General features: G+C 42.3%; 2 protein-coding genes across 3 annotated transcripts in view; one reads left to right on the plus strand and one right to left on the minus strand.

Annotated features, from left to right (window-relative positions):
- Positions 1-2,763, minus strand: part of KIF15 (kinesin family member 15) — a 93,443-nt gene extending 90,680 nt beyond the window's left edge. The window contains exon 1 of the mRNA XM_023231554.2: positions 2,596-2,763. Within this exon, the coding sequence (XP_023087322.2) occupies positions 2,596-2,614 (19 nt within the window). The 5' untranslated portion in view covers positions 2,615-2,763. The remainder of the gene's footprint in view (positions 1-2,595) is intronic.
- A 44-nt stretch (positions 2,764-2,807) lies between these two features.
- KIAA1143 (KIAA1143 ortholog) lies at positions 2,808-14,482 on the plus strand. 2 transcript variants are annotated; one of them, XM_023231555.1, is made up of 3 exons: positions 2,808-2,979; positions 10,091-10,235; positions 10,909-14,482. In XM_023231555.1, exons 1-3 carry the CDS (start codon positions 2,872-2,874, stop codon positions 11,118-11,120), a joined length of 465 nt encoding a protein of 154 aa, XP_023087323.1. In that variant the 5' UTR covers positions 2,808-2,871; the 3' UTR covers positions 11,121-14,482. The 2 variants fall into 2 exon arrangements, with proteins under 2 accessions (XP_023087323.1, XP_023087324.1); XM_023231556.2 differs by having other exon boundaries at positions 2,824-2,979; positions 10,854-14,482.
- Positions 14,483-23,771: the final 9,289 nt, after the last annotated feature.

Here is a 23,771-nt window from a genome sequence, read left to right on the forward strand (position 1 = left end):
AGAAGACAATGGGGATATAAGACAACTAGGAGTAGCTACAGTGGAGTCACAAGAAATACAAAAGACAACCTCAGAAACTACTCCTTCAATGGAGCAAGAATTGAAGTAGTTTGTAAGACAACTTATGCCCTAGGACATTGTTAAAAAACAATAGAGCAATCAGCTAACAACTACTGGAGTTTCACACCTGTGTGCAGTCATGGAACGAGATCCCTACCAAAACCACTGTGATCCCAGGATAAAGGTGGGCATATCCAAAGCTGTGCTTTCCTGAGGAGCAATATCAAAGGCTTAACAGTATAGGAGGGAAATAGACTTCACTAAATTGATTGAGCCAGTTGCTAAGCAAATACACAAGCAAACAACAATAAGAAGCCCCAGAAGGTAGGCTGCCAGCTCTTCATCTCTGCAGAGATCTCTGTAACTGATCAGATGGAAACTAATTAGATGGATACTGATCTGCGCTTATGTGGAACTTTCTGGTAAATCTAAAAGGAACCCAAAGTAAAATGTTTACTTAATAAAAAAAGAAGCAAAGTTAATGAGCAAATAGTGAGATAAAGTGAAATTTAAAACTACACAAATGTAGATAGTTCTGGCATTATTTCTAATTGAGATCTAAGGAACCATCACTGAGAAGTGCTAGGATTTGAACAAAGGCATGCTAAATCCAGATCTCCTACTCTGAGGCTGAGGCACAAGTACTGCTTGAACCCAGGAGGCGGGACTGCAGTGAGCCAAGATTGTGCCAGTGCACTCCAGCCTGGGTGACAGAGCAACACTGTCTTTAAAAAAAAAAAAAAAAAAGGGAATTGTATATTTCACTTTTTCATTTCTCTGATTTCACAGTCAGCAACTCATGGTGTCAGTGTCACTAGAGATAGCCTTCATGGGGCCAGGTGTTGTGGCTCACACCTGTAATCCCAAAACTTTGGGAGGCCAAGGTGGGCAAATCATGAGGTCAGGAGATCAAGACCATCCTGGCCAACATGGTGAAACCCCGGCTCTACTAAAAATAAAAAAATTAGCTGGGCGTGGTGGCACATGCCTGTAATCCCAGCTACTCGGGAGGCTGAGGCAGGAGAATCTCTTGAACATGGGAGGTGTAGGTTGCAGTGAGACGATATTGCATCACTGCACTCCAACCTGGTGACACAGCGAGACTCTGTCTCAAAAAAAATAAAAATAAAAAAAAAGCCTTCAGGGCACAAAGTAAAAGTTGTAAAGACCACTGCATGGGCTCTCTTCTCCCATGTGTTCCCACTTCATGCTCCAGGTCTCTAGGCTGCTGGGAAAGCAAGAAGCACTTTACCTGGGAAGTCATCAACCTCAATTTTGCCAACAAACTTAAGGGAGTGGAAAAGTTCCCCATGGCATCACCACCATCATAAAGGGGAGTGCTCCCACCACTTTAGGAAAGGCTCTCAAATTTGGTTCTCAGACAAGAGCCCTTAGTCACATACATATATCTCATTAAATAAGCAGATACTTTACTTATTTAACAGGCATCAATTTTTTTTGCTTGAGTCCAGATCCATAAGGTGGAAACAAAGAACAAACAGTATGATTGTTCAGAAAGCAGGATGAACATTTTTCTCCAATAAGGTACCATTCTGTGAGCTCATAGTCCTTGAATACTGAAAATGATGAAGGAAAAGAAGTATTTTAGATGGAAAAAGGTAGCATAAAGAGGTGTTCCAATAAAGGTGCGATCGACCTAAAAGGTTACTGAAACAACAAACCCATCAAAAACAACTATAATTGACAGAAAGGTAGAAACATTAACGCTGTTGGAAAGCTCAAATGACAGAAGTTCATAAATTCTTAATCATCTGATCTAGGCCTCTCCTCATTACCATTCACACCACTCACAAAGATCCCATTAAATCAGCTCATAATCAGGTTTACAAAAACAAGACTCCTCAAGAGATGTGGCAATGTAAGAAGTGGCGCACGTACACAGCCACAGCAAAAGACTACATTAGTGAAAACTGTAGGGTTTATCATAAGCAAAAATGACAGTGCTCTCCTCCGTGAAAAAGAGAAAGAAATCGGACGGGTCTCCTTTAAGTGAAAATAGAGACTGTGAGAACACAGACATTGCTGACATCTGTGTTTTAACATTCCATTTACTTAAGGAAAAAAGAGAAAGAAGTGTTTGGAATATAAATAAACTCTTCCCTATAGGAAGGTCAGAAATGTGGAAATACGCAGAAGCTGGTGGGAGCAAAAGCCGATCCTGAAACAAGGATATCTAGAGAGGTAGCCCTGGTCGGGATGTGGGAAGAGGCCTGAGAAGAAACAGCAGAACTGAGGGGAAGAAAGGGAAGAACGGCAGGTCCACTGCCCATCCCGAGCGCCTACAACTGCGCCAGACTCCTAGCATGCGCACAGGACACAGAAGGAAGGGATGACCTTTTCGGCTAGCGTATTGTCTTTGAGCGACAGAGAGGGATTCCGAAACGCCCCCGCCGGTCACTCAGCTTCTGCAGTTCATGCCCAGCAAGAACCTTGCGGGGGGTCCGAGGTTGCCATCTTTTCACAGCTGTATTTGGGGGCAAAGATAGGGTAACGAAGTCTGGGGTCCAGACTTACTTTTGCAGCCGGGTGCCATAGCGCCCTCACCCCTCGATCCCGGGAACAATGCAGCCGATGCCTCCACCTCCCGACTGCGCCGCGCGCGACTGAATTCCGCTCGCTCAAAATGGCCGCGAATTTGAATTTGGCGCTTGTATCCGACGTTGACGCCCGAATGGAGGCCGCCATGTTGCCCGGCCTACGCATCAGGGGCGTGGTCCAGTTGACGTCACAGCTAAGCGCCTCTGTATCGTTGCGAATCGGTCGCGGAACCTGTCTTTACCTAGAGCTACCATGAGCAAGCGGAACCAGGTATCCTACGTACGGCCAGCCGAGCCAGCGTTTCTGGCCCGCTTCAAGGAACGGGTCGGCTACAGGGAGGGACCCACCATAGAGACTAAGGTGAGCCCTCGCCAGTCGTGTTACTTCGGAAGCGCGGCCAGCCCGCCACTTTCAACTTTTGCCTCTACTTGGAGGGTGGGTGCTGTCGGGTCCCTCTTTTCACACGCGCTCGGCACCAATTCTGGTGGAACTCGGACCCGCAGCTTGGTTCTTTTCAAGCGACTACAGACCCCTACGCCCAGGAAGCTCTGTAGGTTTCAGAGCGCTACTGTTTTCCTGAAAATGACCTTACATATAAACCGCCTGGTCCTTGGTAGATGGTAAAGAAAGATCACTTTCTTATCTCTTCTTTCTCTCTTGTTTACCTCAAAAGCTGTGAGTTCGCAGAGTGACTTAGTTACAGCGTCGTCCCGTATTCCAGATAAGGACACAGGCCACTCGATCAAATGACCCCTGCCCCAACCGTGTCCTAGGACTGGAGTCTGGAACGTCTTCGGAGGAATGTCCTGAATCTGTTTTATGCTTTGTTAAGTTAAAAAAAAAAAAATTAAAAAAATATATAGAGAAGGTCGGGCACAGTGGCTCACGCCTGTAATCCCAGCACTTTGGAAGGACAAGGGCGAGGCAGGCGGATCGCGAGGTCAGGAGATCGAGACCATCCTGGCTAACACGGCGAAACCCCGTCTCTACCAAAAATATAAAAAATTATCTGGGCGTGGTGGCAGACGCCTGTAGTCCCAGCTACTCAGGAGGCTGAGGCAGGAGAATGGCGTGAACCCGGGAGTCGGAGCTTGCAGTGAGCTAAGATCGCACCACTGCACTCCAGCCCGGGCGACAGAGCAAGACTCCGTCTAAAAAAAAAAAAAAAAAAGTAGGCAAAAGCCCTAAATATCCTAGGTCTAAATAGAAGAGGAGCTTCAGGAAAGAGCCACAGCTGACTACTGTTGTTTAGGGCTGGAGGGATCAGTATTGAACACATGAATGACAAGAAAGCAAAACAGCTAAGTTGCTGATACCGAGAAAGTTTTAGTGGTCTAGATAGAAGAGCAAACCAGCCACAACATTCCCTTTAACCAAAGCGTAATCTAGAGCAAGGTCCTAACTCTTTTCAATCCTGTGAAGTCTGAGACATGTAAGAAAGCTGCAGAAGAAAAGAGTGAAGCTAACAGAGGTTGGTTCATGAGGTTTAAGGAAAGAAGCCATCTCCATAACATAAAAGTATGAGATGAAGAAGCAAATTATTCAGATCTAGCTAAGATAGTTGATGAAAATGGTTGCACTAAACAGGTTTTCAATGTAGATGAAACAGCCTTCTATTGGAAAAAGATGCCATCTAGGACTTTTTTTTTTTTTTTTTTTTTTTTTTTGAGACATGGTCTCACTCTATCGCCCAGGCTGGAGTGCAGTGGTGCAATCACAGCTCACTGCAGCCTTGACCTCCTGGGCTCAAGTGATCCTCCTGCCTCAGTCTCCCAAGTAGCTGGGACTACAGGCATGCACCACCACTGGGTAGGTAATTTTTGTATTTTTTTTTATAGAGACAGGATCCCACTGTGTTGCCAAGGCTGGTCTCAAACTCCTGGACTCAAGCAATCCTCACACTTTAGCCTCTCAAAAACCATTATGCCTGGCCCATTTAGGACTTTCATAGCTAGAGAGAAGTCAGTGACTGGCTTCAAATTTTCAAAGGACAGGTTAATGCTCTCATTAGGGCTAATGCAGCTGGTGACTTTTAAGTTGAAGCTAATATTTACCATTCCAAAAATCCTAGGGTCCTTAAGAATTACACTAAATCTAATCTACCTGTGCTCTAGAAATGGAAAAACAAAACCTTGACAGCACATCTCTTTATGGTATGGTTTACTGAATTATTTAAGCCCACTGTTGAGACCTATTGCTCAGAAAAAAAAGATTATTTCAATATATTACTGCTGATTGACACTACACCTGGTCACCCAAGAGCTCTGATGGAGATCTACAAGGAGATTAATGTGGTTTTCATGCTTGCTAACACAACATCCATTCTGCAGCCCATGGATCAAGGAGTAATTTCTATTTTCAGTCTTATTATTTAAAAAATAACAGCCAGGCACAGTGACTCACACTTGCAATCCCAGCATTTTGGGAAGTCAAGGCAGGTGGATTGCTTGAGCCCAGGAATTCAAGACCAGCCTGGCCAACATGGTGAGACCCCATCTCTACAAAAAATACAAAATTTAGCCAAGTGTGGTGGCATGCACCTGTGGTCCCAGCTACTTGGGAGGCTGAGGTGGGAGGATCCCCTGACCCCAGGTAGGTTGAGGCTGCAATCAGCCATGATCGCACCACTGCACTCCAGCCTGGGTAACAGAGCCAGACCCTGTCCCAAAACAAAACAAAACGAAACAAAAAGTCAAAACCATTTGTAAGGCTGCAGCTGCCATGGATAGTGATTCCTCTGATGCATCTGGATATTGTAAATTGAAAACTTTATGGAAAGGTTTCACCATTCTAGACATGTTAAGAACATCCATGATTCATGGGAAGAGGGCAAAATATCAGCATTAACAGGAATTTGGAAGAGGTTGATTCCAACCTTCATGGATGACTTTGAGAGGTTCAGGCCTTCAATGGAGGAAGTAATTGCAGGTGTGGTAGAACAAGGACAAGAAGTAGAATTAGAAGTAGAGCCTGAAAATGTAACTAAGTTGTTGCAGTCTCAAAAATTGAACACATGAGTTGCTTCTTATTGATGAGCAAAGAAAATGGTTTATTGAGATGGAATCTACTTCTGGTGAAGATGCTGTAAACATTGTTGAAATGTCAACAAAGGATTTAGAGTAAACTTACTTGGTAAAGCAGCAGCAGGTTTAAGAGGACTGATTCGGATTTTGAAAGGAGTTCAGCTGTGGGTAAAATGCTGTGAAACAGCATTGCAGCATCACAAAAGAGAAATCTTTTGTGAAAGGAAGACTCAATTAGTGCAGCAAACTTCATCATTATCTCATTTTAAAAAATTGCCACAGCCACCCAGCCTTTCAGCAACTACCACCTCATCAGTCAACATCCATCAGCATCAAGGGCAGACCCTTCACTGGCAAAAAGATGAGGACTCACTGAAGGCTCAGATGAGCTTTAACGTTGTTAGCAATAAAGTATTTTTAAATTAAGGTAGGTACATCTTCCAAACTCCTGTTAATGTTGATATTTTGCCTCCTCCCATGAATCGTGGATGTTCTTAATGGGATCTAGATTTTTTTAGACATAATGATACTGCCTACTTAATACTAACTGTAGTTAGTGTATAGTATAAACATAACTTTTATGTGAACTGGGAAACCAGAAAATTTGTGTGACAGTTTATTTTGATGCTTGCTTTGTTGTGGTGATCTGGAACCAAATCTGCGGTATCTTCAAGGTATGCCAGTAGGATGAGTATGTGCTAACCCCATGCACTGTGCCAGGCTCTGAAAGGATGAAGAGATGGATCTCCAAAATGCCATGTTCTTTAACACTTCCTGCCCTATTTTCACAGGTCACCATCTCTCTGAAACCCTTCAAAGCTCTCCAAACAGTTACTCTTTCTCTGTTTTTCTCTTTTCCTTATCCATATCTTACCTGTAACACTCATTTTATATTGCAACTACTTGCTTTCCTGTTTATCTTCACCACTAGATTGAACTCTTTAAGTTAGTATCTTAATCCTTCCATATTTTCCCAGCACCTAGCACAGTGCCTGGCACAAAGTAGTAGTGTTGTATTTGTTAATGACTGTGCTTGTTATCAGGTTAGACTTCGTGGAGGAGGGATATTTAGGTAGACTCTTGAGCATGGTTAGGTCAGTAGGTAGAGATGAAGAGAATGGCATGGGTAAAGGTGTAGAGATTTGAGAGTCATGGACTGTATGTAGAAGTATTAGAGGGACTAGTGGAGATGAGGTCATGTGGACTATTTAGTAAGCAACAGGGAGCCATTTTTTTCTTAGAGGTAACACAGGGAATGACTGATCCCCATGACTAAAAATAGGGATGATGACAAAGAGGATAAGGTTTGAGAAAAGGGACATAGATTCAGCAATGAGAAGACGAGACTCTCTCAGCTTTACTTTGCTTGAGGTCCTGGTGATGACCCTGTACACACAGTTGACAGCTTGAAGGTTACAGCTTGGAATGCTCTCTTAAGAGAACTTTGGGAATCCTTTCCAAGTAATGTCAGTGATTTTCGCTTATTTATGTACTCAAGGGAGTTTCCCTTAGAGAAGTACGCCATGTTTCAGTGTGAGAACCACTTCATTTTTAATCAGTTTGGCAATATACAGTATTCCCCTATTATGTTCCAAGACCCCCAGTGGCTTCCTGAAACCATGGATAATACTGAATTCTATATATACTATGTTTTTTTCCATACATATATACCTATGATGTTTACTATATAAATTAGGAATATCAGCAGATTAGCAACTAATAATAGAACAATTATAACAATATACTCTAGTAAAAGTTATGTGAATTTGCTTGTTTGCTTGCTGTCTCTAAATATTTTATTATACTGTACTCACCCTTCTTTCATACTACAGTTGACCACAGGTAACTGAAATTATGGAACATGAAATTGAGGATAAGGAGGGGACTACTGTAGTCAGGATTTTAGTCATCTATTAACAAAAATAAATGAGTTTCATGGGAAATCATTCTGCAGTTAAGCTAAATCATTCTATTCACTTTTTTTTTTTTTTTTTTTTTGAGGCAGAGTCTTGCTCTGTTGCTTAGGCTGAAATACAGTGACTCAATCTCAGCTCACTGCAACCTCTGTCTTTTGGGTTGAAGCAATTCTCCTGCCTCAGCCTCCCAAGTAGGTGGGATTACAGGTCCACGTCCAGGTAATTTTTGTATTTTTAGTAGAGATGGGGGGTTTCACCATGTTTGCCAGGCTAGTCTTGAACTGCTAACCTCAAGTGATCCGCCTACCTAGGCCTCCCAAAGTGCTGGGATTACAGGCGTGAGCCACTGCGCCTGGCCTTATTCACTTGCTTGAGAGTTAATTCAGAAATGTCTTTGAACAGTCATCAGTGGCTGCTGCCACTGTCCTTAGACTATTTCTCTTGTTTTCCAGGCAGTCACATTTAAAAAAAAGAAGAGAGTCAGAATTAATTATTCTCAATTTAAGAAACAAAAGGAATGATTTTATTTCACCTTCCCATATTTTTGGCTAAAAAAACTTATTACCTATTTGTGATCATTTATTGGAGACTTTCAGAGAAAAATAGGCAGAAACTGATGAATAATCAGTGAAGTAACATGAATACCATTAAAGAGAATGTACTTGTCCAGTGATAGAGCAGACTTGGGAACTTTGAGATATAGTCAGAATGGCACAAGCAACTTGCCAGGGCTTCACATAGTTCATCATTTTCCATTCTGTTTATCATTCATGAGTAGATCAACAAATATTTCTGGAAGTCCTGCCTCTCCAGAAGGCACTTGCCCAATGGAAACCAGCAGAAAAACATTGGTACCACAGTGCAGTACATGCTACCTATGAGCTATGCACAGTGTAAGAAACAAGAGGAGGTGAGATTTAGGTAAGCACTTCTAGAGGCTCTGAATCTGGAAGGCAACTTGAGTAGGAGTTGGTCGGGGCTATGGGGCTTAATAGGCAGTAGGAATTTGTTCAGAGACAGGGGAAAGCAAAGGAGCTAATATATTTATAAATCTCCAAGTACTCAAACCTTGCCATGCCAGAGTCTAGATGCCATGAGAGAGTGGTACAGGATAAAGCTGTGGTTATGGGCTGAGGCTAATTCTTGCAGGGCTTTGTTGCCTTGTTTGGGAGACAAGGAAGTCTCTATGAGAAGTGGAGTAATGAGTGATTGTGTTTGAATAACATGTGAAAATATTTGGTATGCATACCTTTCAACCCAACAGTTCCACCTCTAGTGAACTGTTAACCTTACAAGTTCTTGGCCGGTCACAGTGGCTCACACCTGTAATCCCAGCACTTAGGGAGGCTGAGATGGGTGGATCATGAGGTCAGGAGATCGAGACCATCCTGGCTAACAAGGTGAAACCCTGTCTCTACTAGAAATACAAAAAATTAGCTGGGTGTGGTGGTGGGTGCCTGTAGTCCCAGCTACTCGGGAGGCTGAGGCAAGAGAATGGTGTGAACCCGGGAGGTGGAGCTTGCAGTGAACCGAGATGGCGCCACTGCACTCCAGCCCGGGAAACAGAGCGAGACTCCATCTCAAAAAAAAAAAAAGTTCTTGTATATAAGTTCCCAAAAGTGAGCAAAACAAGGTGCATGAGGTTTTTTCATAGTAGAAAAAAGTCTGGAAACAAGCAAAATTTATATTTACAAGATACTGGTCAAATAAACCATGAAGTGACTATGTAAATGCAAGGCAGTGATTTTTTAAAAATCAGATAATTCTATATGTATCTTAAAGTACTGTGCAAAGATATTTTTTGAGTTAAGTTGTGGGAATGGGGCTCTTATGGTGTCTGACATTTCAAAAATCTGAATCAATTGGCAAAATATTACCATCTGTTACACATATACAGGGAGTACATGGTTTCTCTTATATTATTCTCTGTACTTTATGTTTGAGAAATTTCATAAATACGAAAAAAGCAAGTCACAGTAATATGTACACTGTTGTTGGTATACAAAAAGTTTTATGTACTTGCATAGTTGTATAGACGTGGAAAATAGCTGTTGGATATCCAGCAAACTGAAGCTATTAGGAGGGGGAAAAGATGAGCAGAGGTGAGAGAGAGTCCATTTTACTTGCTTCTTTCTATACTTTGATGGTGTTTATTTCTTGTCTAACTCAGAGAAGAGACAGGTGAAAAGTGCTGATGAGGAGCAAACAACTGACATGGCACAGTGCTGCCCTGGGTAGGCTAGGAATGACAGCAGTACCCAAAGCAGAGGGTCCCTCACACTGGCAACTACAAGTTGGGTCGTGCTGAGATGGAAATGAATCCCACCAGACAGGCACTCCAGGGTGAATGGCAGTTAAACCTGTTCCCTTGTGTGGCAAGCTAAGTCTCTTTGGAGTTACCTTAAAATTCACTGCCCTTATTGACTCAATAAAGATACCCTTCTAGTGAATAATTACAGTTTCTCTTAGAGGCAGTGGTTCTGTTTGTCTCAAGATCAGTGATCTATACGCATTGCTTGTGTTTTTCCGTAGAGAATTCAGCCTCAGCCCCCAGATGAAGATGGGGATCACAGTGACAAAGAAGATGAACAGCCTCAAGTGGTGGTTTTGAAAAAGGGAGACCTGTCAGTTGAAGAAGTCATGAAAATTAAAGCAGAAATAAAGGCTGCCAAAGCAGGTAGGTCTGAAAGTAATCTGGTTTTTCTGACAATGTAAGGAGCCCAGGGTATGAAATTGTTTATTTTATTTAGTAGTGTGGTATGTTTCAAGGCAGCAGTTCCAGGTTCCAGCCTTAGCTTTGACACTTACCGGATGTGTAACCTTGAGCAAGTTATTACACCTCTCAGCCTCAATTTCATCATCAGTAAAATGGAAATAATTGTACCTATTGGGTTGTTATCAGGATTAAGTGTGAATTTAAGTAAAAGCATCCTATTTTTTTTTTTAAAAAATAGGTGGTTAGACTTACAAACCAGTTGATAAAGGTGTATTTCATTACTGCCTGAAGTTTGGTATGCTGTGTAGTATATTTTTCATTATTTCTGAACATTTACTACATTGCTTTAGGGGAAAATGCTGTAGTTCCAAACAATCACTTTTCAAAATACTTAAAAATACAACCTGATTGTAATTGGGAACTGGCAATATTATAGAATACTTTAGCATGTGAGTTTTTATTAAGTAACTGCATGTCTTGAGGGCAGGTTAGCTAGAAACAATGGAGAAGACCAGACTGAATCAGATTCAGGGATATCCTTAAATACAATATGAGATTTTCTTGTTATTTGCTTCTAAGATAAAGGCAAAATAATGAGGAGAAGGAAGTTCTTAAAAATTCTGGTTTTGCTCAGATGAAGAACCAGCTCCAGCTGATGGAAGAATCATATACCGAAAACCAGTCAAGCGTCCCTCAGATGAAAAATATTCAGGTTTAACAGCAAGCTCAAAAAAGAAGAAACCAAATGAAGATGAAATAAATCAGGACTCGGTCAAAAAGAGCTCACAAAAACAAATTAAAAATAGTAGCCTCCTTTCTTTTGACAACGAAGATGAAAATGAGTAAGTGTAAATATTTTGAATTTAGTCTACTTTGAAAGTATATGGAGTGTTTTTTAAAATAACATTTTTCCCTATTATAAAGATACTACAAGTTCCTTATAGAAAGTTTAGGAAATAGAGAAAAAAATTTAATAAACTACATCTATTCATCAATCAGAGGGGTATTGACCCCTCTGACTTAAAATGCCAACTCTATAGAAATTAGCTAGTATTAACATTTTGTTATTTCCCTTGTGTGGTTGTATATGTATGTAAATTATATTTTTAAGCAAAATACATTTTTGTGTGTGTAAACAAAATTTTATAAATACAGTTGTGTTGCAAATGTTCTTTGTCCTGCTTATCACCTGACATTGCATTATGAGTATTCTTCCAGGTCAGTAAATTTCAAAAACCGACATTAATAGCTACAGAGAATTTCATAATCTCATTGTATCTTTTTCATTAGCAATAGCTCCACTTTGGGTGGGGGAGATGATAATGTGCCTTGTTAAAAGTACCTCCCTAACTCCTGCTAAGGGTGGCCATGAGACTCAGCTCTGGCAAGTTAAGAAATACAGGTGGAATTCTGCTTGATAAAGCTGCTGGGTTTTTTGATACAAAAGGACAGACTTGGCAAGCATGAGCCTTTGCTCTTATCTGTTCTTCCTACTTGGAATGCAGAGATAAAACCTGAGTAGCAGAGCCATTTTTAGACATAAGGAAGGCAGCCATGTGCTTTGGGTCATGTTAGTAAAAAGACTCAGAACTTGGCTTCTTGCTGACATGCCTCCAGGAGCTGCTACACCAGCTTGGATTGCTGACCTCTGACTTCTTGGTAGTGAGAAGAGTAAACACTGTGCTTAATTAGGCCTCGGTCAGGTTTCTCTTATATGCAGCCAAATGCAGTCCTAAATAATACAATAAATAACTGGTCAAACAGTTACTGGTGGAGGGTGTCCAGGTTCTTGGCATTTTGGACAAATAATTGGACAAGGCACAAAGCAATGAATATCCTCTAGAGGTTTGCCATTGGTTACTTGGTATACACCCTATGTAAATGAAGTAGTGGCCCGTGACCTGTCTGATTGGTGCAGAAAGTGACCAATCAGAGGCTGAAGGGAAGTTAGAAAGTTATACTCCTGTGTAAATGAAGACTTGGCCTATGACCAGTCTGATTGGTTGCAGGAGGGGACCAATCAGAGGCACTTACGTTTTTCATCTGCAATGCAGAAAAGGCAAGGAGATTGCAAAGGAAGTAGCCTCTCATCCTTTTGTTACTTAGGTATGGAGAGGTGGGGTTTCCTTTTGATTCAGTTCTAGGAAGTCAATGTGAATCAGCCTTAGGTTCCCTGCCTCCAGACCCTATTCTCCTGCCTCATTTTCCCCCTGAGAGAGGTGATCCTCATAAATCTTTATGGGAGGCTAAGAGACTGAGGGTCTTTCTTCTGTAACTGCTTCATGCTAACTTGGGACACACTCCCTACCTACTGGAGATCACGTAACTCTCACCCTGCTTTGTCTAGTGGAGACAGGGTAGCTTCTTGATGGCCAGTGGGGTGTTCACCTGAAACTGGCTAGAAATCTTGTCACATGATCATCTAACTTGGTGGTCTCTAGGCAAAGGGAAATGGATATGGTTAAAAGATTTAACAAATATGATCCAAAAACCAAGGCAAGTATAATCATTAATAATGGGCTGGCCAAGGGAGGGAACCATGAAACCCAACTTAGTGCCCTTTAGCTGCCCCATGACCTGACAACTGTTACCATATTTTGGAGGCCCAGTCAGCTAGTTTTCAGGTGGTGTCCCTTACAAACCCTGATTGCTTGACGTCAAAACAGCATTCTTCTAGGAAAAAGACATAAGCCACCTTTTTCAGTGGCTAGGAAATCTAGTTCCCTTTGATTTTGCAAAGCGACCACTGCCAAGGAGCCTATCTGATTTTGTAAGGCGACAATACTTTGAGCAATGTCATTTAAGCTTTCCATAAAATCCTTGGACAAGCGTTGGTAATAGGATAGGGAAGTTGCAGTCCCGCTAACTCCTATTCCTACCCCTGCTGTTATTCCTAGCCCTTGTGTCTTGGTGGTTGCAGTTAAAGGTATAATGAGGGATTGGTTGTTGGGAGCTATATTAATTTCAGGACATACAAAGACAAATCACAGCAGAACCAATCTAACTTCAAAATAAGCTTCAGTCCTGTATACTTGGCCTGATTACCCACACGAAGTGCAATAAGAATCGTTGTCCATATAGACTCTCCTAGATTGGCTTTGCTGGAACATTTCACAAGGCCATTTCAGTCAAAGTCCTGAGAAAGTAACCAGTTTCTTCAATTGTGTCCTATTACAAAAGCAAACGTGGTTATTAACGTTATACAAACAAATACCATGAATTAAGAATATTCATAAATAGTTTACAAATTCTGGAGAAATTAGAATACTCTATATACTTAAAGTATATTTCAAGGCTATAAATAGTTCAAACTAAAAAGATTATTCAGACTGAAAAAACAAAAAGAATTAGCAATATTTCAAACAACAAAAGCCATACAAATTATTTCAGTCTTCCATTAGTTCATTTCTGTCCATTGTAATCAACTCCTGCTCTACTTCATATTCATCTTTATGAACACATCAGCCTTACAATTAGTGCCTTGAAAGTTTTCTGTCTAATCCAATGGCACACTCTCCAAAGTTATCAGAAACCTGCATTCAAGAGTTCTTTTCATGAACTCCTCCAAAGAAGTAAGCCTTGGACTGTAGCTGAGTATAAGTCACTTTTTTTTTTTTTTTTTGAGACGGATCAAAGCAAAACATCAATTATGGATGACAAAAGTCTTAAGACAGCCATAAAGACACAGTTGACAAAGAAATTTGGTTATTTCTGTGGCTTACAACAATTTAACATCATTATTACAACATATATTAAGACATCAGAATTTTAGAAATCTCATAAAACCCTGGAACACATATTAACAACAAATCTCTATCAGTAAAACCCAAAAGAAGCTAAACACCACCTCACACTTGACAATGTTTCCTGTATGATTCTAACATTACAAATGAGCCTAATATATCACTCTTGGACTTCAGGAAGCCTGATATCTAAAAGGTTAGTTTAAGGTCAAAAGTTTTCGAATTAACTTTTTTCCATTAGTATGATCATATTTTTCTTACTAATTTGTAAGTTATGTAATTTATCAATTTTTTGTTGTTCTGTTCCCCAACCTCTATGTCAGATAAAGAATCACCCAGGCCAGATACAATGGCTTATGCTTGTAATCCCAACACTTTGGGAAGCCAAGGTAGGAGAATTGCTTGAAGCTAGGAACCTGAGACCAGCCTGGGTGACAAAGCAATACCCCTATCTCTACAAAAAAATAAAAAATAGCCAGGTGTAGCGACACACACCTGTAATCCCAGCTGCTCAGGAGGCTAAGCAGGAGGATGGCTTGGACCCAGGAGTTCAAGGCTGCAGTGAGCTATGATTGCACCACTGCACTCCAGCCTGGGCAACAGAGTAAGAACTATCTCTTAAAAAAAATAAAAAATAAAAATAGGCCAGGCGCAGTGGCTCATGCCTGTAATGCCAGCACTTTGGGAGACTGAGGTGGGCGGATCACGAGGTCAGGAGATCGAGACCATCCTGGCTAACACAGTGAAACCCCGTCTCTACTAAAAAAGACAAAAAAAATTAGCTGGGCGTGGTGGTGGGCACCTGCAGTCCCAGCTACTCGGGAGGCTGAGGCAGGAGAATGGCGTGAACCCAGGAGGCGGAGCTTGCAGTGAGCTGAGATCGTGCCACTGCATTCCAGCCTGGGCAACAGAGAGAGACTCCGTCTCAAAAAAATAAAGAAAGAAAATTTTAAAAAATAAAAATAAATTTAAAAAAAAGAATTACCCATGTTCTCTTTGTTTTTGTTTATTCATTTTAAGCTTTATTCTATCTGGAATTTATTTGAGTATACTTTTTTCTCAAATAATCAATTGTCCTAGAACCATGTGTTTCTCATTTATTTGAAAGGTCATCTAGTGAGAGATTTCTCCAAGTGCTGGAGTAGGGAAGGGAGGGAAGCATTGTAAAGTCTGAGCCTTTCCAGGCGATTCCTCAAGCCCCTGCTTAATCCTAACAATATTCCTCATTAGTAAAAGCCCATACTGGGGGCTTGTTAAGATCCTCACCAGCCACATCTATCTGAAGTTATGAATTTCAAAGTATCTTACGAATTTGGTGCCACATTATCTTTTTTAAGTTTGTTTTGTTTTTTTGAGACAGAGTCTCACTCTGTCACCCAGGCTGGAGTGCAGTGGTGTGATCTCAATCTCGGCTCACTGCAAGCTCCACCTCCCATGTTCACGCCATTCTCCTGCCTCAGCCTCCCAAGTAGCTGAGACTACAGGCACCCACCACCATGCCCGGCTAATTTTTTGTATTTTTAGTAGAGACAGGGTTTCACTGTATTAGCCAGGATGGTCTCCATCTGCTGACCTCATGATCCACCTGCCTCGGCCTCCCGAAGTGCTGGGATTACAGGCATGAGCCACCGCGCTTGGCCTTTTAAGTTTTAAGTACCTATAAAGAACACTTAAAGGTGTTGTATGTGGGTGAGCTAGGAAGACCTGAAATAGGCTCTAAATTACTCAAATTAATCCTGAAGCCATTCTGCAATACTGTCTTTAATGTATACTCACTTGTTACAGAAGCCAGGGTTTTTTCCCCTAATTTGTATGATTGCTATATGTATTATTGTACCAAACTACACTTTTAATTACTGTAAATTTTAATATGTCTTAGTGTCTGGATGTGGGAATCTTGAAAGCAGGGACTTTGTGTTATTCACCACTGTATTCTCAATATCAGAAGAGTATCTGGCCTACTAAGTGCATAATAAACATAGTTAAAATGAATGAGAGTGTTGTTTGTAATTTTCTTTTTATAGATGAGTAGGTCTCATGTGTAGACCCTGTACCATCAGCATCAGAACCTCCCAGAAACCTAAAAATTAAATTTTTGGTCCTTGCCTGCTGAATCAGAAACTGTGTATAAGGCCCAGTAATCACTGTAACATGCCAACCAGGTGGTTCTGTTATTCACTCACATTTGAGAACTACTGATATTATTCACTCACATTTGAGAACCACTGATAAAGACTATAGTAGTCCTCCTTTGTCCGTGGGGAATATATTCCAAGACCTCCAGTGGATACCTGAAACCACAGGTAATACTAAACTTCATATGTAGTATGTTTTTTCCTATATGTACATACCTATGGTAAAGTTTAATTTATAAATTAGGTACAGTAGAGATTAACAATAAAATAGAACGATTATAACAATATACTATAATAAAAGTTAATGTGAATGTGGTTTCACTCACTCTTAAAATATCTTATTTTACTGTACCTTAACCACAGAAAGAAAAACCATGGAAGACTACTCTATTAGAACTATGATAAAAAATAGCTCACACCCATAATCCCAGCACTTTGGGAGGCTGAGGTGGGGCAATCGCTTGAGGCCAGGAGTTTGAGACCAGCCTAGCCAACATGTTGAAACTCCATCTCTACTGAAAATACAAAAATTAGCTGGGCACAGTGACTATTCCCTATAATTCCAGCTATTCAAGAGGCTGAGGCATGAGAACTGCTTGAACCCAGGAGGCAGGGGTTGCAGTGAGCGAAGATCACACCACTGCACTCCAGCCTGGACAACAGGGCAAGACTGTCTCAAAAAAAAAAAAGAAAAGAAAAAGATGGAAAATTTAAACAAGGAATATGAAAAACAGTTTAAAAGGTCTTAAATCTTGAAACATCATATTGGTGAAGCCTTTACTGCCGGTGATATTTCTAGCAATGTAAACATAAAAGCTCAGCCAGGAAGCACATCTTGTGATGAAAGACAAAGACCAAGACATGGTGGCACCTGAGATGTGTTTATCATCCTTAGGGAAACTGCTTCCTAAGAATAGTGGGTTCTGTTGACTGCAAGATCTATTTTGCTAAGAGTGGTGAGTTTGGAGTCAGAGAAGACAGGCTCAAAGAAGAAAGACGAGGCCTGTTCTCTCATGCTGCTTCTAAGCAATGTTGAACACGTATTTGAAGCTCCAGAGTACAAATAGTAAATTTTGGTGGTGTCCACCTGCTAATTCTGTAGGCTTGCAGGGGGAAAAAAAAAAATCTGTGGATGTTTACCAGCCTCCACCAAAATTTCCAAGGATGGCTGCCCAGGCAGAGACTTGTTGCAGGGGTGGAGCCGCCCCCAGAGAGAGCGCCCCCAGTAGAGCAACACTGAGCAGAGATGACCTGGGCTACTGTAGAAAGTCCCGACCCGGGGCAATGCATAGTGAAGCTGTGGAAGCAAGGCCACTACTGAGAGTCTTCACTAGGGCCATGCATAGTGGAGCCATGGGAACAGAACCACCACCAAGAGCTGTAGAATCACAGGCAGTATGCAGCAACTGCTGGGGAAAGCTACAGGCACCAGACTCCATCCTGTAGGAGTAGCCATGTGGGCTGCACCCAGCAATGCCATAGGGGTGGGGCTGCCTGAGGCTTTGGCGGTCCAATCCCCGCCCCAGTGTGTCCGGGAGGAAGCACATGGAGGCAAAAGGGATTGTTCTCCAGCTTCAAGATTTGGCCCGGTTCAGTGGCTCATGCCTGTAATCCCAGCACTTTGGGAGGCTGAGGCAGGAGGATCACTTGAGGTCAGGAGTTAGAGACCAGCCTGCCCAACATGGTGAAACCCTATCTCTACTAAAAATACAAAAATTAGCTGGATGTTGCTTGCACATGCCTGTAGTCCCAGCTACTCGGGAGGCTGAGGCAGCAGTAGCAGAATCACTTGAACCCTGGAAGACGAGGTTGCAGTGAGTTGAGATTGCACCACAGCACTCCAGCCTGGGCAATACAGTGAGACTCCGCCTCAAAAAAAAAAAAATTAATGTCTACCCTCCTGGGTTTCAGACTTCCTTAGGGCCTGCTACTCTTTTCTTTTTGCCTATTTCTCCCTTTTAGAATGGGAATATCTGTCTTTTGCCTGTACCACCAATGTATCTTGGAAGTAGATAACTTGTTTTGATTTTATAGGTTCATAGATGAGATTCTGGACTTTGGACTTTTGAGTTGAGCTGGTTGTTAAGACTTTGGAGTTACAGGGTTGTACATGAGAAGGACGTGAGTTTGGGGAGGCCAGGGATGAAATGCTATGGTTTGAATATGTGTACCCTCCAAAATCATGTTGAAAGTTAATCCCCAGTGTGGCCTTTAAGAGGTGACTAGGTCATGAGGACTCTGCCCTCATGAATTGATTAATTCATTCATGCATTAGTGGATTAATAGGTTCATGGATTAGTGGGCTATCATGGGAGGGGGCTAGTGGCTTTATAAGAAAGGGAAGAGAGATCTGAACTAGCATAATCAGTCCCCTCACCATATGATACACCACATCAGGACTGCAGCGTCTCTACCAGCAAGAAGACCCTCACCAGATGTGGCCCCTCTACCTTGGACTTCTTAGCATCAAAACTGTAAGAAGTAAATCCCTCAGACCAGGTGTGGGGGCTCACACCTGCAATGCTAGCACTTTGTGGAGCCGAGGCAGGAGAATTGCTTGAGCCAGGAGTTTTGAGACCAGCCTGGGCAACATGATGAGACCCTATCTCTACAAAAATGAAAGCATTAGCTAGGCATGGTGATGTGTGCCTGTGGCCCCAACTACTTGGGAGGGTGAAGTGGAAGGATCACTTGAGTCCAGGAGGTCAAGGCTGCAGTGAGCCATGTTTGCACCAATGAACTCCAGCCTGGGCAACAGAGCAAAATCCTGTCTCAAAAATAAATAAATTTCTCTTTTAAAATAAATTACCCAGTTTCAGGTATTCTAAGTAACAAAAAATGGATTAAGACAAGCTTGAACTGCTCATTATAAAGTTTCTTTTCAACCTTTAACCTAATAGTTGGACATCCAATTCTTTTTTATAAAACTCCCTATGTGATTCTCATGTATAACTTAGGGATGAGAAACAGAGCCACTCATACCCAAACCACACCTACACTAATTAAATCGGAATCTCTGGTGGTGAAACCAGTAGTTCTGAAAACTTCCAGTGATTTCAAATTTCAGCCAAGGGTGTGAACTACTGCCCTACAACCTAGGAGACTCTCACTTTTAAGAGGAAAGATGCTCTTTGCTAAGCTTGAGGCAGGTAATAGGCAGGGAGGCAACTTTAGGAAATCCCATGAGAACTGGGCCATGTTAGTGTACAGTATTTCCCTTTTTTTGTGGCCCCCAAACTGGTAAAACCTTATCAAATGTGACAGTCAAGATTTAGCTGGTCTTTGGAAATTAAAGGTAGTACCAAGGTCCTAGGTTGAGGTTGGAATTGGATAGGAGAGAGATGAGCTCCCTGAAGTTTGTAACACTGATGGTGGCAGCATTGCTTGGAGAGTTTCTAAAGATTATTCTCCAAAAAGAAACTAGGGCTCCTTGGAGAAATAGTTGATTCTGGGGCTAAAGTGGGGATAGTAAAAGCTGATCCTGGAACATCTTGTGCCAAAAAATAAGAAGGTGTTTAAAAAATGATGAACAGCCGGGAGAGGTGGCTTACGCCTATAATCCCAGCAATTTGGGAGGCCAAGGCAGGTGGATCACTTGAGCCCAGGGGGTCAAGATCAGCTTGGGCAACATGGCAAAACCTTATCTCTACAAAAAAAGTACAAAAATTAGCAGTATCTGGTGGTGCACACCTGTAGTCCCACCAACTTGGGAGGCTGAGGTGGGAGGATTGCTTGATCCCAGGAGGTTGAGGCTGTAGTGAGCCGTGATCACAACACTGCACTCCAGTCTGGGAGACAGAATGAAATCCTGTCTCAAAACACTTAAAATGATGAAGGCATGTCAAAAGGATATAACTAGTAGGAGTTACCAATGGCCAAATCTGGGGCAATTTGAACAAGAAATTAATGATAGTAGATTACAACTCATAAAATTCTTATTGATATGAACAATATATATATTTTTTAACACATGAGAAGGGCTAGGTCTTCCTTATAGTAGAATTTTAATAAAGTTAGGAGGAATTATGGAAATAGAAACTTAGCATTTGGCAAATTCCACAGTAAAAAAAATTTAGTGGGCTGAGGCCGGGCGCGGTGGCTCAAGCCTGTAATCCCAGCACTTTGGGAGGCCGAGGCGGGTGGATCACGAGGTCAGGAGATCGAGACCATCCTGGCTAACACGGTGAAACTCCGTCTCTACTAAAAAATGCAAAAAACTAGCCGGGCATAGTGGCGGGCGCCTGTAGTCCCAGCTACTCGGGAGGCTGAGGCAGGAGAATGGCGTAAACCCGGGAGGCAGAGCTTGCAGTGACCTGAGATCCGGCCACTGCACTCCAGCCCGGGCGACAGAGCGAGACTCCATCTCAAAAAAAAAAAAAAACAAACAAAAATTTAGTGGGCTGAATGATGGTCTCTAAAGACAACAGGTACTGATCCTGGAACTTGTGAATGGTACCTTATGTGGTAGTTTTTTGCAAATGTGATTAAATTAACGATCTTGAGATAAGTAGATTATCCTGGATTATATAAATGGGTCCTAAATGCCATTACACTCACACCTTTCCTTATAAAAGATGGATAGAGGGAGATTAGACACAGCAGGAAATGTGAAGATGGAGGCAGAGACTGGAGTGATGTGGCTATAAGCTGAGGAATACTGGCTGCACCAGAAGCTGGAAGAGACAAGCAGTGGATTGCTCCCTATAGCCTTTCGAGAGAACATGGCCCTGCCAACACCTTGATTTCAGCATAGTAGCTGATTTGAAACTTCTGGCCTCCAGAATTCTGAGAGAATAAATTTCTGTTGTTCTAAGCCACCAAGTTTGTGATAATTTTTTATAGCAGCCATAGGAAACTAATACACAAGTGCTGTTGGCAAGATTCATCAAAGGATGCCAAAATCAGTGGCCAAAATTATGCTCAAAAACCGAATATTTGCATAGTCCCAAAGTATCTCCCCACAAGACACTAATTACAAAATAAAAACTAGTGGCCAGGCACGGTGGCTCACACCTGTAATCCCAGCACTTTGGGAGGCCAAGGCGGGCAGGTCACAAGGTCAGGAGATCGAGACCATCCTGGCTAACATGGTGAAACCCTGTCTCTACTAAAAATACAAAAAATTAGCCGGGCGTGGTGGCGGGCGCCTGTAGTCCCAGCTACTCAGGAGGCTGAGGCAGGCGAATGGCGTGAACCTGGGAGTTGGAGCTTGCAGTGAGCCGAGATTGGGCCACTGCCCTCCAGCCTGGGCGACAGAGCGAGACTCCATCTCATAAAAAATAAATAAATAAATAAACTAGTAACATTACAGTGGAGAAACTAGGCAAATGTCACCTTAACTGCATGATCAAAGTTAATATTACCAGTAATAAGTCATACTGATGCCAGGCTTACGCCTGTAATCCCAGCCCTTTGGGAGGCCGAGGCAGGTGGATCACCTGAGGTCAGGAGCTTAAGACCAGCCTGACCAACATGGAGAAACCCTGTCTTTACTAAAAATACAAAATTAGCCGGGCATGGTGGTGTATGCCTGTAATCCCAGCTACTTGGGAGGCTGGGGCAGGAGAATTGCTTGAACCTGGGAGGCAGAGGTTGTGGTGAGCCATTGCACTCCAACCTGGGCAACAAGAGCAGGAGTCCGTCTCAAAAAAAAAAAAAAATGTCATACTGACATCATGACCTACTGATACGCACTGAGAAGGACACCTCACTTCCAAAGGCCACAAAGGTCCTGCTAGGGCCTTCCTGATGTCCTTTTCAAGGATAGGGCACAAAAGCGACCAATGCCCAGTACTAAAAAGGCCAGAATCCTAGGGTATGGCAATGGCACATGAATGCCTATACAGACTCCAGAGCTTGTCTGGGGGCTAAAGGGTCAGTGTAAAGATGTCAAATTATCCTCTCCTCAGAATGAGTCCTTTATTCTGAGATTATATCTTTCTTGTTTCTTTGAAGTTAAAATATACTTTCTTTTATGAAATAATGATTTTGAAAGGTGGTAGTTTATTGTACTTACTTTGTCAAAAGGTTGAAAAATCTATACCAGCCTCCAAAGAATATGTTGAAATTTACTGTCTGGGAATTCCAAACATCAAGTCCAAGTGTTGTCCAATAGAACATTCTGCAATAATGGAATGTTAATAGCCCCAGCCACCTATGGTTATTAAGCACTTTAAATGTGGCTAGGGTAACCAAGGAACTGAATTTCTCCTTCTACTTAATTAATTTAAATTTAAATAGCCACAAATGGGTAGCAGCTACTGTGTTAGTACAGTTCTAGGTATTACTGGGTTTTTTTTTTTTTTTTTTTTTATCGTTCGGAGTCCTGCAGCCCACAAGGGATTCCCTCCCACTTTGTAAAGGTCAGGGACGTTCTGATGTTTGACACAAAACAGCACAACATACAGTCATATCTGGCTGGATGGCTCAAGACAACCAGGGCCAGACAGCCACATTGGGAAGGAAGACGCATGTCTGAGTTTCCAGGCTCCTATTTCTGTGGCCCTTTCACCAGTCCTGGGCCTGCTCTCTCCCCCAGAAAGCAAAAAACTCTGCTATAGAAACTATCTTTCAACTGACACCTACTTTCACCAACCTATGGCTTCTCCCAGATCATGCATGGGAGTCTTTCAGGGAGGAGAAAGGGCAGACAGAAGGCATCTGTCCAGGTTTGAGGTTATGAACCCTCCTCATTGGCCCCACAGTCATTCTTAGGCTAATGGCAGCTCTGGGTTTAATATGACTTAGGCATATATGGTTCTAGAAGCTGGGGTAGAAGGGACCATTTATTATAATCAATTTGAATGTTGTCTTAGAGAGCGGCAATGGCTAAGACAAGCCTGGTCCCTGGAGCTGTTGGGGGACAGCTGATTAGGTTCTTTAGCTACAGGATGAAACCCTGAACTTTATATTTTTAATCAGTTTCCCCAAATTCTCCCATGCCTAGCCATAACTTTTCTTGCTACTTGGTTGATCACAGCCTCCATTTTCTCCACAGCCTAGATCCTTCTTAACCCACAGTGTAGGGTCCTAGAATGCAAACCATCTTCCCAGTTGCTCTGAGACTCTCAATCCTTACCAACCTTCTCCATTCTGCACCAATCCAGCTGGACCAGTCCACTTTTCCCCTCACACCCTGTGCAGATGGTGGCATGGCATCAGTTTTCCCCTTGCCCTTGCTTCTTCCTGAGTCATCAAGTCAACCTGAGTCTCTGGCACAAATGCAGTAGGACTGTCTGCCTCTCAGAGGAGATTCTCTGTAACCCCATGAGCAACGGAAGTTGGACTTGGCAGAATGGAAACGGTGATGGGCAGGGCAACAAGGGAGCTACAGCCTGGGCTTTGGGGCAGATAAAGGATTTAAGGAATCCCAGCTTCAGGGTTATAAGCTTGGTGTCTTGACTTCTCCCTGTCCCCTCATGTATCTAGTTACCACTGTGCCTCTTTTGCAACTCAACATGTTCCCTGTCTGGCCTTGCAACTTTTACCTTTCTCTTTCCAAATATCATCCTATTTTACTGACCTGGCAAATCTTCAGCCCAAGTTCTAGCTTTCTTTAGTAGCCACTCCCATACAGTGAGAGGCTCTAAACAAATGACAGACATTTGGATTGGTTCCAT

Source organism: Piliocolobus tephrosceles, chromosome 2 (assembly GCF_002776525.5).
Source record: "Piliocolobus tephrosceles isolate RC106 chromosome 2, ASM277652v3, whole genome shotgun sequence".
NCBI classification, from domain to species: domain Eukaryota; kingdom Metazoa; phylum Chordata; class Mammalia; order Primates; family Cercopithecidae; genus Piliocolobus; species Piliocolobus tephrosceles.